General features: G+C 34.0%; 5 protein-coding genes across 5 annotated transcripts; all 5 read right to left on the reverse strand.

Annotated features, from left to right (window-relative positions):
• Positions 1–2,287: 2,287 nt before the first annotated feature.
• Positions 2,288–3,358, reverse strand: LOTGIDRAFT_157024 (hypothetical protein; the record flags this gene model as incomplete). The annotated part of the gene is made up of 1 exon (XM_009048285.1): positions 2,288–3,358. The coding sequence occupies one exon, from the start codon at positions 3,356–3,358 to the stop codon at positions 2,288–2,290; it is 1,071 nt and encodes a 356-aa protein (XP_009046533.1).
• A 510-nt stretch (positions 3,359–3,868) lies between these two features.
• LOTGIDRAFT_157025 (hypothetical protein) lies at positions 3,869–6,819 on the reverse strand (the record flags this gene model as incomplete). The annotated part of the gene is made up of 2 exons (XM_009048286.1): positions 3,869–4,439; positions 5,228–6,819. 2 exons carry the CDS (start codon positions 6,817–6,819, stop codon positions 3,869–3,871), a joined length of 2,163 nt encoding a protein of 720 aa, XP_009046534.1.
• Positions 6,820–8,971: 2,152 nt separating this feature from the next.
• LOTGIDRAFT_157026 (hypothetical protein) lies at positions 8,972–10,052 on the reverse strand (the record flags this gene model as incomplete). Its single annotated transcript, XM_009048287.1, has 2 exons — positions 8,972–9,510; positions 9,917–10,052. The coding sequence occupies 2 exons, from the start codon at positions 10,050–10,052 to the stop codon at positions 8,972–8,974; spliced, it is 675 nt and encodes a 224-aa protein (XP_009046535.1).
• A 1,165-nt stretch (positions 10,053–11,217) lies between these two features.
• Positions 11,218–13,149, reverse strand: LOTGIDRAFT_157027 (hypothetical protein; the record flags this gene model as incomplete). The annotated part of the gene is made up of 2 exons (XM_009048288.1): positions 11,218–11,435; positions 12,909–13,149. 2 exons carry the CDS (start codon positions 13,147–13,149, stop codon positions 11,218–11,220), a joined length of 459 nt encoding a protein of 152 aa, XP_009046536.1.
• A 2,332-nt stretch (positions 13,150–15,481) lies between these two features.
• On the reverse strand, positions 15,482–18,795 carry LOTGIDRAFT_157028 (hypothetical protein; the record flags this gene model as incomplete). The annotated part of the gene is made up of 4 exons (XM_009048289.1): positions 15,482–16,471; positions 16,657–16,743; positions 17,458–18,000; positions 18,778–18,795. The coding sequence occupies 4 exons, from the start codon at positions 18,793–18,795 to the stop codon at positions 15,482–15,484; spliced, it is 1,638 nt and encodes a 545-aa protein (XP_009046537.1).
• Between the last annotated feature and the right edge of the window lie 496 nt (positions 18,796–19,291).

The following is a 19,291-nucleotide window of genomic DNA, read 5'->3' on the forward strand; positions in this document are numbered from 1 at the left end:
TTATTTGAATTAAACGACAAAGATTTATCTCAAATCGTTCAATCGATAAATCACGGAATGGACAGAGATGCATTTAAAAAGATTTGTAAAGCTCAATGGAGATATCCAGATGATCATGGATATGTATTTGTAAATACTAGAAAACCTGCGGGTGAAAGAGTTATGAACGATATATGTTAATTTTATTTTTTTAAAAATGAGTAGCGATTGGAATAATATTTTAAAAAGAAATAGAGAATATATCAAAGCTAAGAATAATATAAAGACCCAAGTTGAAAATAACAGATTGCAACAACTCGGATTAACGGAACATCTACAGACTCTATTTCAACCCATATTAAAATCTCAAGAGGATATTAAAAGGAAATTAGAATATAAACCTCCTATAGAACCTACACCTCCCAAAGCGATTGAATATGATGGTATTATAATTAGAACATTAGATGATATAAATCGTCTTTTTTCAAACCCTGACCCAGATTTACCAAAGAGCATTTCACCAATCGTTGATAATCAAGGTTTATTGTTTAATGGATTTAGAATTATATTTAGTCCAAATTCCCCTTTATTCAAAATCGACACAAAAGACTTTATATTTACATTAACGAAAGGATTAATAGATTTAATGAATGGCGAGGATGTTGAAATTGCCGATTACAAGGATTTAGTAGCATACTCAAAATTTCTACATGCAATAAGAAAGTCGGGACCCGAAACAAGAAAATTAAAAACAGTTGAAACATATTTAAATAAAGTTATTCCTGATGAAGAGGAATCAGATGATTATGCAGAAGATTATCCACCAATCATACAAGAAATAGACGAATTCGATGATAAGGTGGCATCTGGTCAAGGTATAACGTTTTTATCCGACGACAATAAAGAATTGCTTAATAGATTAGAAATAATATTAGCTGCCATGAAGGAAGGTCATCGATCGGACAGACAATACAACGAAGTCAATGCCATATTAAAACGGCTTTTGGAGAAAAAAATCATCACTAAAAAAGACTATATAAACGTCATTAAAAATGTCCAATAAAGAACAATTGTTCGTTATCACCTCGAATAAACCAGACATCAAATTGTCTCTAGACTACGAGTATGAACTCGATCGCAATAAACAGTACGAACTGGGATTAAAGTATTTCTCCGTTTACAATTCCATTAGAAACATCAACGAAAAAAACAATCAACTAAAAATATCGACGGATAACGGAGTTACGTTCGAAACCATAAGCTTACTACCGGGGAGCTACGAATACATAGCCATCAACGATTACCTATCCGAATACGCAGGAAGCGTGAACGGCAAAAACAATATCGAATTCGAAGGTAATTTGAATCTGAACAAAATAAAACTAATCTTGAGAAATAACAGTCAAGTCGATTTCAACATAGAAAATTCGTTGAATGCGTTACTTATGTTCGATAAACGAATATACGCGCAATCGACATTGGCACCGCACAAGGCCAACATCGAGAACGATATCGATGTGATCAACATTCACTGTAATTTGATCAACGGTGGATTTTTCAACAAGCACAAACGTCAAATCATATACAGCATACCGACTTTTACGGTGCCGATAGGATACAGAATTATAGAGAAACCGTTTCAAACGACCTATTTACCAGTCAATTCTTTCATGATCAAAGATATAAATCTGGAAATCAAAGACGGTAAAAACAGGTTCATAGACTTTGGCAACGAAGAAATTGTCATTCAACTTCATTTAAAACAATCTTCATTCTCTTCTTGATTAGAAAGATAATCGAAATCATCAAATTCATAGTTTTCGTCAAAACTATACTCATCTTTGTCGTTGTAAGGATACATAATTCCTTCACTGTTTGGTGGTTTTCTTTTAACATTATTCAAATAACTTTTTTCCCACGGTTTATTAAATTCGTTCGACACATCATGCCCGCTTGCTAACTGAACGTAATCTTCTACACTTATCTTATCATTAGAATAACCTTTAAACGTTTTCTTTTCTTTTAAGACACCATCAGAAGTCAAAACGATGTTGTATTTGACTTTTGGTGCTAAATATGAGCCAAATATAATTCCACCGTCACCGTAATCGTTTTTACCTTTGCAATAGTCTTTTTCGGAGACCAAACCAGCTCTGTTTAGTTTTTTTCCAATTTTTGGATGAAATGTACAAACTATCGGTGTCGGTATAGTATATTTCGGGTTTATAAAATCCATTTATGACGTGAATGAAATTGTTCATTATTTTTTTACTGTGAGATAAAACGAATGATCCCAAATGACTAGGTGTTAGTCGTGTAGATTTACTGTCTTCGGTAGTAATCTCTTTTTCTTCAATTTCTGTTTCAACAATATATTGAGTATCATTAATTTTCTCATAGGTTTTAACGCGTGAATCAAGTTGGCCTGTAAAGTTGCTTCATTCCATAAATGTCTAGTTGTGAATATGTCTTTCTGAATTGATTTACCATACAAGGAATTACCTAATAATTTCATGCAGTTACTACCCACGATATTACCTTCTCGTTTATATTTATTTCTTAAATCTCTCAAAATTAAAATATAATCTCTATAGGGTGGAGTTTTAAAATTTTCTTCGTAAACTATACCATCTAATATTCTAATAATTCGTCCACCGGCTTTCACTATTTCTTGAATATCGACCGATGTTAAAACGTCGTGACAGAAACCATTTCTGAACCTGATTTTATTACCCGTTTCCTTTTTACCTTCTTTATTCGTGAGAGTGATTTTATCTTTAGCTGGTATCGGTTGGAAGAACATGTTTTTGGGATAGTCAAACCACACTGTTAAAATAGCTGTTCTAGGTCTGAATTTTTGTTTATTGAAGAGTTTTACAAATTCTTTTTCTTCTTCTGGTAGAAACGCTCTTCCACTTTCCGCTCTCGGATATTCACTGTCTAAATCCGACATGGCGGAAGCGTATAAACCGTTAGCATCAAATGCCATTAGTTTAGTACATTCTATTTTTTTAAGTCTCGAATGAACCTCCGTTTTGTCTTTTGTGCTTGCGCTGTATTCTTTGAATAAATCAATTATGTTATTACTTTCTGTTTGTGAAATATATTCCTTTAATACGTTACAAATTTCATCCATTTTGTTCGTTTCAAATGATTTTCTATTTGCCGAAACTCTTCCTCCTTTAATAGATCGTCTGATAAAATTTTTTATAAAAGGATTAGTGTGCGAATAAACTTTTTCTACGTTTTCTTTTTCGGTATGTTTCGCAACCATTCTAGTAGTTTCATACCATTCTTCTTCCACCATTTCTTTATCGTAATGATATAAATAATACCAACCCTTTAAAGATAAAGATGGAGCCGTTAGATTATTGGACATATTCTGGTTTACAACTTCTTTCGTGACTTGGTTGTATTTTATCAAACAAGCTCCCAAACAGAGAGTGTCTCTCTTGGCGTAAGGTTCCCATTCGTGTCTCAATTCCTCCCAGTTGTCTTGCGTGTTTAGCGATATCTACGTCGGCAATCTTTCTCAAATTCGCGGGAAGATTGGAAGAATTTCCCTATGCAGCCAAACTAGAGGATTCGTGTTGATAGGAACACGTGAAATTAATATGTTGTAAATAATTACCCTTTATTTCTTTCTGTCTTTTCCATTTTTGCTGTAAATCTTCATCCGTGTATGGATTAGATAAAGGAAAAGATAGAATTCCTCTGGGTGTTTTTAAAGGGCAATGCGTTAGTTTTTTTGCATTTTTAAGCACGATCCAGTTGTCGAATCCACTGCCGTTATGAGAAATTAATATTAATCTCTTTCTATCATATTGACCTAAATATTTCAACATTTGATCGATGCAATCTGTACCTACAAATATTTCTACTATATCAGTCATGAGTTTGTTGTAAATTCTTCTGGAATGGGATCTGACGGCTTTAAATCTGGAAAGAGATTATTTATTCTGTTTAACATTTTCCTTAGTTTTTCTAAATTAATTAAAGTGCAGGCATAAGGAATTGCTCTTCGCGTTTCTTTTTCTGAATACGTTTCGCAATCCCAAGCGAATAACGCATCATCACTCATACTCGAAAGCACGTGTAGTTTGAGGGGTGAAACCTGTGTTACTGCGTTGTCGTCTCTACACGTTTTCCACACCTGTTCGTAATTGTCTTCTATTTCTTGAATTCCCAAACTTTTTTGGCTTCTTCTAATCAAACAGAAATGCGAGTTGTGTAAGTACAAAACCCAATCTAATTCATCGTGAACGTCTCTGGGGTGAAAATGTCTGTTTTTGGGATTATAAATTTGAAACGAAGTGTTGAATTTCTTGTTGAATTCATTCATTCTAGCACAGGTCATCACTCTTTTTCTATTTGCTTTTGAAAACCCGTTGATGTATTCTTGAAATTTACACGTTAAATCTTTGTTCAAAACACGATTGACGCATTTGATAAAACACTGACTGTAAAATACCAATCGGAAGCATCGGATTTTTTGTCCATATTTAAAAAGATATTGTGAAAAGTTTTGGCATTGAAACCGAGGAGTGACATGTATTGTCTGTGATTCCCTTTCTCGACTATCTCTCCATCTATTTTAATTTGTCCTTTGAATGTTTTAAATTTATCAGAGATAGCCTTGATAACATCGGAAAATAGGGCGTTTTCTATCAATGTTTCATCGTCTGCAAGTTCGATTTTATTCATATTTTTTTAAGTGTATATTTTTGATTATTTCTTTATTTTGAACGCTGATATTTCTGTATGGAATTTGTCAAAAATTTCATTGAATTCTTGTAATTCTTCAACTGTTATGTTCTTGTCTTATCCGTTTTCTTTTTATAATGAGCTTTCTTTTTGCTCGTGAAACCTATAGCAATCAAGCCACAAGATGAAGTTTGAATAGCAGTAATTGTGGCTAATACAGTTGGGACAAGTACAGGAACCATTAATCCACCAGTCACGGCCGTTGCAAGTGTTGTTCCTATCGTTAGAACTACACTCGCTGTTTTGAAAACAGAATCGATTCTACTCCATGTTTTCCTGCATTGTACTGTCTCAACTTTATTTTCAACTCTTCTTGTTTGTCTATCATGTATTGTTGTCTGCTTTCGAGTTCCATTTTTTAAGTCGTTAAATTAAGTGAATTTCCGATAAATGGAACCACGGAATATCGTATAGAGCCTCCTTGTTTGGCCTAGCATTATTATATTTGCGGGTATTAAAAGTAAAAACATTTACGCGTACTAACGACATTTCTTTTTTCGTATGGTCCTCTTTAAGATGATAGGAATATATTATTTTTTCTTTTTCGATGTTTATCTTGGCTCTAGAAATAAAACCACCACCTTCAAGGATGGAGTCGGAACCTTCGGCAAACGATAAATGTATTATAAACTCTCTTTCTTGTTGACTTTTATGAACATCGATCGAGGTGTATTTTCCACCTAAAACAAAATACAGTTTTACGTATTCAAAGTCTGTTGTTCGTAAAAACTCGTGACTGCTCGATTCTATTGGTCCGGGTACGTATACGGGTATTATAAGTGATGGTGGAATTTTGACAATGTTGGTTAATGGTGGATTTTCCGTCTCCAATATTATATCCAAATCTTTGATTCCAATGATATCCTTATCATTTTCTACTTCCATTTTAAAGGTGTCTACATATTTACCATTTTTCGTTTCAATTTCCTGATCCCTTTTATCAATCAAACGTATATTCTCTTCCAAATTACCATCATTGAATAATGAAATATGTTTGACGCCCTTACCGGTTTGTTTGAAGACTACTTTATTGACTTTAACCTTCATGGGAAACTCTATTTGAATCAGACAATTACCTCGAAAAGAAAACTCTTGCGTTTCGCCGATATCGAATACGTTTTTAGGTTCTCCGTATGCGAGAGAACCCACTTTTATTTCTGCTTTGAATCCGTATTTGTTTGATTTATAAATTTGATCTTTTCTTTCGAATGGTAAATTGAAATAATACGATTTGTCCGTGACAATAGCTTCTAATTTGCTCAACTTTCTCTCTTGTCTCAAAAAATCGTCATGAATTCTAGATACCAAAAGATTGACCTGTTCTTTAATATAATTTTTCATATCATCTCGAAATTTATTTTGAAGAAAGTTTTTAATCACACCTACTTCTTTTTCTAATTCGTCCGTGATTTTAGTATCCAAAGCAGACAATTGTCGTTTCAAAGTATCTTTGTCAATGGGAAGTGTGTTAATTATATCTTGAACATCTGATTTTTGCTTCGCGATCTTTTCGTTCAAATTGGATATCGAATTTTGTACCTCGGTTTTGTCCGCGGTCTTGTCTAGTTCTGCAAGTTTTCTTTCCAAAGCGGTTAGTTTTCGTTTCAATCTATCCTCGTTTACATTTGGGTTATCTATTAAACGTTGGACGTCTATTTTTACCTTCGTAATCTTATCGTCTAATTTAGATATTAAATTTTGCAACTGACTTGTTTTATCCACTTGAATAAGGCGTTTCAAACTCGTTAACTCTTGTTGTAGTTTGGGTTCGTCCACAAGATTTTTAATATTTCGTCTGATGAATCTTTTCACGTCATTTATTCTATTTTCAACATGGTCCTTATCTATTTGAATTGCGTTTATTTGATCCAGTAAATATTTCTTGTTCACGGCATCGTTATCGTTTCCTGGAAACTTTAAATTAGTTATTTTGAAATTGTTCATATCGATATCCCCTTGTAAGGTGTCTCCGATTTGATCCACGAAAAAAGGTTTCGCTTTGTTTATAAACGACGTAGAACTCATGTGATTTTTAGATTCTAGAGGTAAAGACCCTAATCCAAACTTGTTTGCCATTTTTATTGAGTTAAATTTATTATAATTTCTTCAAACTTTTCTCCCAAACTCAACCGATATAAAACCCAAAGCGACAGCTGTCCACACAGCTTTTGTCCTGGCATTTGAATTTGAAACGTAGAACATTTGATTGGTTTGCTAGTTAATTTCGTTATCTCTTCTGTCGGTTCTAGACCGAAAGAATCAAAGAAATAAAAGTTATTCGAAGAATCTGTGTGTAAAGCAGAGTGATGAATTCCTTTTTGATCCGACGTGTGAACGTTTGTAAAATTTACCTTTCTTGTATTTCAGTTCATCAATTTCATCTCGCATGCAATAATAAAACGGCGAGACGTTCAACTCCTTGGCCCATTTCACAAGTTGAAAATTTGTGGTCGTGTCTTTTCCGTATTTATCGAGAAATGCATTCATTTTTAAGTCGATTTTTTTAGGTGTTTTTCGAAGTAGGCGGAAAGTATTGCTGAAGACCCAATTGACAAAATATATACGTAGTTTGTGTTTAAAAAAACTTGTATAACATTCTGATAAAACCCATTCAATAATATTTTGAAGATAAATTTACATTTAAATTTAAAAAATCTTAATTTAAGAGAACGTAAATGCTTGTCGACATCTAAATTTCTTAACCTTTCATCTAAATCTTCATTTTCGAGATTCATTTATAAAAGTCAGTTTTTTGAAGTTCATTTTGATAAAACCTTCCTATGATCTGTTCTTTGTCTTGATCGATCAATTCATACGTGGGAGGTGATGTGTTGTTTACTTTATCAACGATGAATATCTCGTTAGTCCAATAGCCGACGTAACCTTTCTGAAACAATGATTTATATTTAAAAATACGAACTCGATCTCCAACTTTGAATTTGGGTTTAATATTCAAATTGCTAATCTCGTTTTCAAAGTTGTTTCGAGTGTTGATGGACTTTATGATATTCGGGTTATTAGAGGCTTGCGATGGCGTCACACCTATAGACGAATGTATTTTGTTATTGTATTCGTCGACAACAACTGGTAATATTTTAAGCCATTTTTGAGATTTCAATTCCGTGAATTTCTTGAATAATTTGCTTTTAAGAGTCCTGTTGAATCTTTCTATCACTACGGCTTTACCTTCGTTATGCGTGCTGTAAATTTCAAACCCCAGAGATTTCACATTTCTGTTGTAGAATTCGCTTCCTTTATCAACCCACAACTTTAGGGGTCGTCTGTCGGATTGTTTCATTATGGTTTCGAATGCTTGTTTGACAGTCAGACCCGATTTGTTTTTCAAGGGAAAGACCCAAGCGTATCTCGTGTATATGTCGATCACCGTCAAACAATACTTGTACCCTCTCTCGACTGGCATGTTGATTAAATCGGCTGACCAAATTTCATCTTTATCAAAAACTTTGACTTTGAGGTAATGTTTGTTTTTTCGAAATTCTTTGTGAATCTCGTCTGCTATGCCCATACCCAATTTCAATTTTGCCTTCAAGAGTTTTATGATAAGAGCCCTCTGTAATTTCTCTTTGAAAGTGGGATTGGGAATATTTTCGAGTTCGTCTATCATTTGTTTGTCTGCTTGGTGTCTGAATGTTACGTCTTTGTTTCTGTACAGTATGTCGTGTTTGAGCGCTGCTGCGTCAACTCTATTAACGGGTTCTTCCCCTGGTTTGGGATTATCATTTTCGTCTAAACGCATATCTAACCTAGTGCCTGGACCTGTATAATTGTGCCCTGGGAGATGTTTTTCTCCGGGATATTTTGCCCATGGGAATCCAGGAAGAGAACCCAATGACTTTTGAATGTCTCCCGCACCGAAATACGTTTTAGGGGGATGGATGTTTATTAAAGACATATTTGTTCAATAATGAAATAAACACTATATATTTTTAATACGAAAGATTTAATACAAGGAGGAAATTTGTTGTTTGAGACAAAATTGGCCACTTTGGGGATGAGAGATGTTAGCGCAGAGAAGAAACCGTCTCCTTCGAATTTTTTTTGTTCGTGTTTTAGAATTAAAGACATTTTTAATGCGGTTATTTTTTACTGTATTATTATTAGTGATTCTTGTCTGTGGTTTGGGTAATTTATATGGAGTCTGTTATAATACAGTTTGGGGAGTCAATGACGCATTGAAAAAGCTGCGCATGCGCAGAAGTGAAATGCGTCATATCCGAAAGACATATACTACTATAGTTTTATATAGTTTTGGAGCAGAATATAGTCTAATATTTGCTGTAAATCCAAATATTTTATATTCATAGTCTTTTGATTTATCACTATTATCAGTAATAGAAGCATCGTAATCTCTCAAATTTCCAAATGGAAGATTGAAATAATATGATTCTTTCTTGAGAAACCTTTTTTCTAATGCGAGTATATTTTTGTCCTGTTTTAAAACTAGGTTATTAATAGTGGTTATCTGTTGTTGAATAACACTATCATCAATATTTTGTATTTGTTGATGAATATAGGTTTTGATTTCGCTATCATCTATGTTTTGTATTTGTTGTTGAATATAGGTTTTGATTTCGCTATCATCTATGTTTTGTATTTGTTTTTTAATATTTGTTAGTTCTTTTTGTAATTCACTGTTAAGTTTAGTTTCCATAGCATTTAATTCCTGTTGAAACGTATCTTCATTTTCATCTGGAATGTTATCTATCAATTGTTGAATGTCTAATTTTTGTTTTGCAATCTTATCCTCTAATTTAGATATATATGAAATTAAATTTTGTAACTCAGTTTTATTCGCTACGTTGACCAATTGTTGACTGTTGTGTTAGGTTTTTTAGTTTCTAAAGATAAAGAACCTAATCCAAACTTATTCGCCATTTTTATTGAGTTAAATTTATTACAATTTCTTCGAACTGTTTTCCTAAACTCAACTGATATAAAACCCAAAGTGAAAGTTGACCACAAAACTTTTGTCCCGGTAATTGAATTTGAAATGTTGAACATTTGATTGGTTTATTAGTCAATTGGATTATCTCTTCAGTGGGTTCGAATCCATAAGAATCGAAGAAATAAAAGTCAGAGTCTTTGTACAAAGCAGAATGATGAACTTCTTTTTGATCGGGAGTATGTATATTTGTTATAGCGTAAAATTTACCTTTCTTATATTTCAGATCATTTATTTCATCTCTCATACAATAATAAAACGGTGATATATTTAACTCATTCGGCCATCTCATAAGTTGAAAGTTTGTGGTTGTATCGGTTCCATATTTATCGAGAAATTCATTCATTTTTAAAAGTCGGTTTTTTGAAGTTCATTTTGATAAAACCTACCTATGATTTGTTCTTTGTCTTGATCGATTAATTCATATGTCGGAGGTGTTTACTTTATCAACGATGAATATTTCGTTCGTCCAGTATCCAACGTAACCTTTTTCGAATTTACTTTTATATTTGAAAATACGAACTCGATCTCCAACTTTAAATTTGGGTTTGATATTTAAATTCTTTATTTCATTTTCGTTGTTATGTTGCGCGTTAATTGACTTTATAATATTTGGATTACTCGAGGCCTGTGTTGGTGTGACACCTATAGATGAATGAATTTTGTTTTTGTATTCATCTACAACCTCTGGTAATATTTTAAGCCATTTTTGGGATTTCAATTCAGTGAACCTTTTGAATAGTTTATTTTTTAGAGTCCTGTTAAATCTTTCAATAACTACAGCTTTACCTTCGTTATGCGTACTGTAAATTTCAAATCCCAGAGATTTCATATTTTTGTTATAAAATTCACTTCCTTTATCTACCCATAGTTTTTCTGGATGTCTTTAGATTGTTTCATAATCGTTTCAAATGCGTGTTTGACTGATAATCCCGTTTTGTTTTTCAAAGGAATAACCCATACATATCTCGTATATAAATCTATAACTGTTAAGCAATATTTAAATCCTCTTTCGACTGGCATATGAATTAAATCGGCTGACCATATTTCATCTTTTTCAAACACTTTGACTTTTAAAAAGTTTTTAGTTTTTCTAAATTCTTTATGAATTTCATCCGCTAATCCCATACCTAATTTCATCTTTGCTTTCAAGAGTTTTATGATTAATGCTCTTTGCATTCTCTTTTTGAAAGTTGGATTTGGAATATTTTCAAGTTCGATTATCATTTGTTTGTCTGCTTCGTGTCTGAAGTTTATGTCTTTGTTTCTGTATAAAATATCATGTTTAAGCGCAGCGGCGTCAACTCTATTGACTGGTTCTTGCCCTGGTTTGGGTTTATCGTTTTCGTCTAATCGTAGATCTAACCTAGTGCCTGGACCGGTGTAATTATGCCCTCGGAGATGTTTTTCTCCGGGATATTTCGCCCATGGAAATCCAGGAAGAGAACCCAATGATTTTTGTATATCTCCTGAACCGAAATAAGTATTTGGAGCGTGAGCGACAATCATTTTTATCCTATAACTTTAAAACCTTTTCCTTTCCTTTCTTCTAATCTCCTGTTTCGCAGTTCTCTTATTAGCTCTAATTCTTTCAACTCGTTAGATTGTTTCACTGTATCGCTTATACTCTTTCCCGCTTCAGCGATTGAGCCGATGGCTTTCGCTCCGTTTGAAATGAGTGATTTGTTTTTTGAAACAAAGCTAGCTACTTTTGGAATTATTGTTTTACCTAGAGAAAATAATGAAGAAAAGATACCGTCGCCCGAATAATCTTCGAATCTGTGTTGTTCGTGTTTTAGAATTAAACTCATCCTATTTTTAAATGAATTAATTTAGTCTGTTTTTTATCCAAAAAGAGTTAACTCCCTTCTACATTACTTAAACGAGGTTATTTTATATAATGTTATTTTTAATATGCTTTTTTTGATGGAATGTAGGAAATTGATTGAAGGTGTTTTTAGTGTATGAAATGTAGGGAATTTATGAAATGTAGGGAATTTAGGTGAAAGACTTTATGAAATGTAGGGAATTTAGGTCTTTTGCTGTAAGAATTTATGACATGTAGGGAATTTAGGTCTTTTTTAGTGTAAGAATTTATGAAATGTAGGATGTTTAGGTCTTTATGGGAGCTTTCAATTTGGTCGCATTTTCCCCATGAAATGAAATGGAATGGGGAATCCCCTTATGCGACCTAATTGAAAGCTCTAGTACTCTTTTTTAGTGTAAGAATTTATGAAATGTAGGATGTTTAGGTCTTTATGGGAGCTTTCATTTTGGTCGCATTTTCCCCATGAAATGAAATGGAATGGGGAATCCCCTTATGCGACCTAATTGAAAGCTCTAGTACTACTAACATTATCAACAAAGTTACTTTTAACGGTTATACCCGGAGGAGTAACACAACCCAAATTATCGGTCGAGGTATAAGATCGCAGTTACATGTTATCAAGAGACTTGTTTGGACATACATCGGAGCATTCTGGGTGCTCTAGCTTTATTCTATCCTTTTTTCCAACAGGCGGCACATATGTGGAGCACGCTTCGAGGCTTACCACGTATGGTATAGGTATGACCAGACCAAGCATTTATTACGCTGGAATAAGGTACAAAACCATACCATATCATCTTTGGTTGTATTGGGAGAATCAAATTTTGGTTTGTATGTAGGTTTCTGAGTAGTTCTCCTTATGTAAGGTACTAATCTCTGTTATCATCAGACCAATCAGCGGTTCTCAACTCTACTTTTCTGACAAAGGCTTATAAAACTCTAATAGTCCTTTCCACTCGTAAACATCAGTCAGGTATACAGTTTTCTTAAGCAAAGCTAACCTCCCGTCTCTCTCAACGCTCAAAGTTTCTAAATTTGACAGAATTTCTAATTCCCCTGCTACAAAAAGATTTAGTGGCAAATCAGCAAAATTATAATTCTTGCTTGCATGTTGAAATTGGAGGGAAGCGTGAGGCCAACGTTGTGGGCAAACGACCATGTCGCTGGATCTCGCGTTAATACCAGATTTTGTTGATTTTCGTGGTTTGGTTTTTGACCTGTCCTTCTCAGAACTCATGCTAACATCGGAGTCGCTGTCGCAGTCAACTAATCCAATAGAAGTCATTCTACTGTCAACTTAGGCACCTAATTGTGACATCTTCCTCAGATCTGTCAATTTCAGTCCAGATTTTACGTTCAAAATGGTAGGCCTACCTTTTGTGAACGCAAAAATTTTCATCTCTTCTAACCTCTTTCGACTTTCCATCAGCTCTCTCTTCAAGTTTGATTTTCTCATTTGCTTATATAAATGTTCAACATCTCTTTGGTTTCTTTCGATTTCTGCAGCCATATCTTCCTCCGTAATTTCGTCATCGTCGTCCACGAAATTTTCAGTATCTTCAATTGATATTTCGGGCTGTACTGATTGACTGAATGCTATGAACAAGGTTGTCATCTTATTGTATGTATCTCATACTCTCTCAAATTGCCCATTGCCCATCTTACTTGCTTGTTTACTGAAGGTATGTACATAGACTTTCATTGATTGGACATCTGATCTGTGCGCATAAATTTGTTGGGTTTTTATGTTTCTTCTAGTTAATTACATTTGAGTTTTCACTTGTTATATCGACCATGATTGGGTACCTTAATTATAAAAATCTTTAAAGACTCTTAAGCGACGTATATAAAGGTTTGCAAGTGTATGGTTTGAGTTGACATGCATTGACTCAATTGTCAAGAATTGTGTGGAGCAGTCTCTAAGACTAATATTTTTTTAAGGCTAAAATTGCCAGTACATCCACATAGATCGCGTTTATACCACTGATGATAAATAACAGCTGTCATTGTTACTTTTAAACTTGTAACTATTATAATTATATTATATGAAATGTCCACAAAGACAAATCGTGCCAAAATATTTAGAGGTTATATGCAAGGATTAAATAGTTCAAGACAAACATGTTTACATAGTTTTAAAAATTACCATTCAATGGTTTCTGCTAAATTGAGATGTACATTGAGCTGCGGTTTTTTGAGTAAAAGACCCAGAAGTATTGTAACAATGATGTAATTTTGTGTAATTTATGAAAAACTTTCGTAATACTTTCAAGAATTTGATAACTGTCCATAACTGATACATGTACATTATCTGTTGAAATACAATCCAAGACAATCAATAAAAAAAGCTCAGATTTAATTTAACCTAGAATTTTAGCATAGCATAGTGCTTCTCAACAGGAGAGGAATTCCTCCTAAAGAAGAAATCGGAAGATCATGGGGAGGAAATATTGCGGAGGGGGGTAATGGGGAGGAATCGTCGGACCAAGGAGGAATTTGTAGTCAAGGTGATCTACGACTGAAATTGATGTCATTCACCCCAAAAATACAGGAAATCGAGAACATCTGGCCTAAGGGTCACATTGAACTATTTCAATATGTGGAGTATGATTTTATATCTATTTATGGTTAATCATTGAATACATTTTTCGAGTGAAATCCGTTTCAAAACGACTGATTTATTTTGGAGAGGAATACATTTTCGGAAAACTCTTCCGGGGAGGAATGATCTCTATGAGGTTGAGAAGCACTGATCCAGCACGCATCATCGTAGTTACGCCAAGCCACATTGACACTGACACGATTTCTGTTTGCGCAATGACATACATTTCGGCTTGCTAATACAATACCTAACCTTTGTGTAGTACCATTTAGTGTCATTGTGTGCCATTGCAGCAATTATTATGGTCATGCATTGCGTGTTTACAGTGCGTTACTCGTACGTGTACAGTATGGGAACAGGCCATAGACAATGCACTTGTCAGATCCGTCCAACCAACCAACAAACTAGCTATTTTCTTAAATATAGTAAATATTAAGAACATATTTTATTACTATAAAGATAATAAACAAAGTTATGATATCACAGTAACAATGAGTGTGGCAAATCCTATTACTATTAATATGATAATAGAAAACGGTGTATTTAAGGCTTTGACATAATGCAAGACGTTCTTTAGAAAAAATCTTATGATGACAACAGGTTCTTATATATCTCCAAACTGGGTTTCAGCACCCATCATTCAAATCAATAAACGGTTATTATAAGCACGACTTTCACATGAATAGATCGAATGAAAATATATCTTTTACTTATTTCACCAAGTATGGTCAAAATTGCTTCCGTGAAAGCGCATAATACATGTGTCTTTGTTAAGAGATTCCTAGAAGTGTGAATAAAATTAAATTTTATAGTCGCGTGCATTTAGCTGATAATGTTGTTATATTTACACCCTTACGCGGGCACGATTTTCATGTCGCAGTTCTGCAAATAAATCATGGCAAGGCGTTTATTTATTTCACACATTCTAATCACAAACGTTACTCGCTTTCAACACAATGAGGTCAATGGTACATATTGACAATTGCACGCTTCGGTTATCCATAAATCTACGGGGCGCACACCGTCAACGATGATCGTATGCAAATGCACCCTATTTAAAAATTATGATTACCCTTTCTTCGCAGCGAAAAACACTCCATGCGCTTTAAACAGTCATCTTGTTCATTTATGATGACTTGATTTGATGGCACATCAAATCAATGGCAATCACAGGGAACATACCAGTATCACTCAATTACTTAAAACAATAATCTGTGTATTCGAAAATCGTCATTCGCCTTTTAAATTAAAACAGGGTGGTCGTACATAAGAACTTATATCACAATAAGCATAAAACAATATGTTACATTATCACAGAAATATTAGGCTAACGAAAATATTTAGTCTAAGGCGATTTAAGAAAGTTGTCCAAGTCATCTTGAAATTCCTTGCTGAATACTTTATCTCTTATTTTCTTGTCAACATGGGGCTCATCCCCAGCTTTCTTCGGATCTATTATTTTTTTAATTTTATGATCCGCAAGTCTTTCCAACTGTTCAATGGCATCAGCGCGCTCCCCATCTTCCATAGCAGGTCCAGTGGATCGAGCAGGCGTTTCGTCCTCTTTAGTCGGTGGTTTATTAGACTCTGGTTTTGGTTTGTTTGACGATGCCACCTTAGCAGCCGTAGCCGCCACCACTGGGACAGCAACTGCGGCTGATGCAGCGGCAATAATCGCAGTGTCATTCTTATCATCTGATGTATTAGAGGTTGTCTCTTGGCTTTCCTTTGTCTTTTCTAGTTTTGAGCTGGATTCGTCGTGAGAATGATTTTGTTCATGTTGATAAGATGACGTTTCATCCTTAGATTCATCTTTTGAAGACGTGTTTTCTTCGCGTGTTTCAGTTTTGGAAATACTTTCATTTCGCTTTTCTATTTTTTCTTCCTTTCTTGAAACAGCCTCTTCTACGGATTCTTCTTTAGTGAGATTTTCTGTCTTTTCTATATCTCGTGAAGACACATTACTGTTTTCATATTTTGTTACACGAGTTTCATCAACCGAATTATCAATTTGTACATCTTTGTTCAGTGAATGTCGACTTTCACTACGAACAACGGTTTCTACGACAGAACTTTCTTTATGAATTGGGGGCAAGACTGTATGGGGATTTAAGTCTGAAGGGGTAGGAGAACGTTTGGGTGTTGGTGTCCGCTTTGGTGTTGGTGTTCTAGGGGTAGCAGTGTGTCGTCTTTCCTGTATAACCGTTGTAACACTTTTCTGTTCCCTTACACTTTGACGGGAGGATACCTTCCGGTTTTCAGCTTGTGATGATGGTCTTGAATCTTCTTCCACTTCCCATACTGTATGATGATTGTCGTCTATCACGCGTGGTTGCTGTTGACAGAAAATACGTAACATTAGATTTTTTCAGATGTGAGAATATCTCATCACCAGTTTAATTCTTTCAACCATAAGCATACCTACATACCATATGTAAATTGATTTTTTTGATATTCAAAATAGAAATGGCATCATACTTGATGACACAAATATAAATTAGTAGATTCCCCTAAACAAACCTGTCGTGGAGAATCTAATTCCACCAATATTTGTCTTGGTGTTGTATTTTCTGGTATTTCTCTGTGATGAATGCCCTCATTTGTGACCTAGAAAAGAAGCCATAACAAATTAAAAACTAAACCCAAACTTTGAATCTAGAAGATGTTATTCATAAGATTAGTATCCACAATTATTAATATAAAACGTGCTACATGGACAAATATATATATATTTAGATTTAAGTTATACTTTGCAACAACAAGACTATGTTAGTAAACAAACAAGAATGTTATTTGATAGTTAAAATAGTTATAGAAATAGACACACAGACGTATAAAAGGCGTCATTTATTTCATACTTCGATACTTTTTGATATCCGCTTTAATTCTATTTTTGAACAAGTCTGACACGTTTGGACGGTTGGAACTACAGGGTAGGACTTTCTTCGACTTCTAGTTAAGCTAAATTCTAAGATTATTGCTTTGTCTTCTCTGTCAGACTGTTCTTTGATTCAAACTAAGCTGTTGAGGATGAGGTAAGGAGTCTGGGAGGATTGTTGCTAAAAGAAATGGTTTGAGTGTAGAAAAGGTGCTCATTTCAAAACAGGTGAATACAGGTGGTAGGGAAGAAGTTGAAGAAGGGTGTATCTGGTAATCTTGCCAAAGGTAAAAGAAGATTAAGAGGGGAATACAGTTTGATTAATAATTATTCCAATGTGAATGAGGTGGGTTGTTTACTGGAACGATTCGTAACAAACAGGGATGAATTATGGCAGGTTTGATGCCGTTTGTACGTCTGGTGTCCAGGGTTCAAGTCATCACCTGCTGCCGCTCCTCAACGGATTGCACATATGCTAGTACTCTTCTCTGTAGTATAACCTTCTCTGCTAAATTAAGTTCGTTTGGAGTTGGCGTTTCAGAACGTTTTCTTCTAACTCTTTGTCTTAACGTCAAGTTAGATGGTGATATCCTATGTGTAGGTCCATAAGTGTCAGACTTGTGTATTGATATTTCAGTATCAGATTTAGACCGATTATGATAAACATAACCTTTATGATTCGACGTAGGTAAAATAATTTCCGGTATAACAGTATAACCGGGTTCTAATTTAACTATATAACATTCATTATCAGTTAACTGTTCTTCAATGGAAGACACACTAAAGGACCGCGACAGTACCTTCTCCGAACGTCTTTGTGGAGGCGTGTTTGCTGGTGTACGTCGTGGATGTTTAGTAAATGTTGGTTGAGGCGAAGGACTTCGTTTAGGATCATCTTCAAGGCTAGCAAAGTCTGCAATATCTACACTGGCAAATGAAGAATCGCTTCTGTCGAGCACACTGGTCCTACCTTTAGTCTCGTAAGCCTAAAATTAATAATTTACGGTAACTTGGTTTAGACATTACAAACAGGTACAGAGAGAGTTAGTAACATCTAAATAAAATAATGAAACATGGAACAAAAAATATATACAAAACACTCACATATGATACAACATGTATATTGTACTATACACAATATGAATTTTAAAATATAGCACTATATTTGCTTGTAACAAAAAGATCGATTCTTGAAAATTTTAATAATATTTCAAATTCTTTTATTTCCTCAGAGGTAAAACCGATCTAAAGCTACCTTAGCAACAACACTTTTATCTTACAATTATTAGTGATAAATATTTAATCATTCAGAACAATGATCTAGAAAATAATATAAATGACTGGTTCACGTCATGTTTGTCAGAAGTTTCTATGAGGGATTGTTTATCAATATCACCTCGACAACCAGGTAGAAAAGTCAATGGAATAAAATGCCGATCGATATCTCCCTGTTTGCTTTATCCTATTTATTAACAATAGTTTTTGATAGGAACTATTGATTTGTGCATTAGGCTCGCGATATTGATTAGACAATACCACCTTACAGTATCATACTTTGTGTAATAACCTATGTTATTCAAAATTATTGATTAAGTAGCCTAATTAATAGATTACAAAGCACATCGCATCTACTTGCCCTCATCCAATTATTGTCCCGTTAAATGTTTCTTAACTACCCAGTAATGTCTATGGAATACATTTTTTTGCATATAAATGGAATTTTCCGGCCAGTTTTAAGATGCAAGATGAAGTAATCGACAAACCTGATCCGTGGACGCCATATTGAATTTGTACCACGTGATAAGATGAATAGTAATAAATTCTTCATTAATTATCAGAAATGAAACTTATATACGCAACAATACACTACAATGTTACAATACATAGAACATGCAACAGAACACGGCTTGGAAAAGTATGTTCGAAACAAAATTACATTACAAATAAGTTACACAATGTACAATAAAATCGATAAATAATCCCATTTATAATGGTTTTCTGTAAAAAGAAACAAAGTTGATAGCACTATCGAATTGTCAGCTTAGATATAAATGATATAAATTAAGATAAGGTCAAAATACAGATATTGTTGAACTGAAATTTACAACTTTTGAATCTTTGACATCGTGTCTTAAACTTTTTTAACACAGAAATCATACAAAGAAAAAAAAACAGAATTGGTAGTTCTTGTATGAAATTAAACTTAAGGAAGTTCATGATAGTGAAGATCCCGAAGAAGAATATTATTGTATATACGTTCTCGGTTTTTATGCTTCG

Source organism: Lottia gigantea (genome assembly GCF_000327385.1).
Source record: "Lottia gigantea unplaced genomic scaffold LOTGIsca_12, whole genome shotgun sequence".
NCBI lineage: Eukaryota > Metazoa > Mollusca > Gastropoda > Lottiidae > Lottia > Lottia gigantea.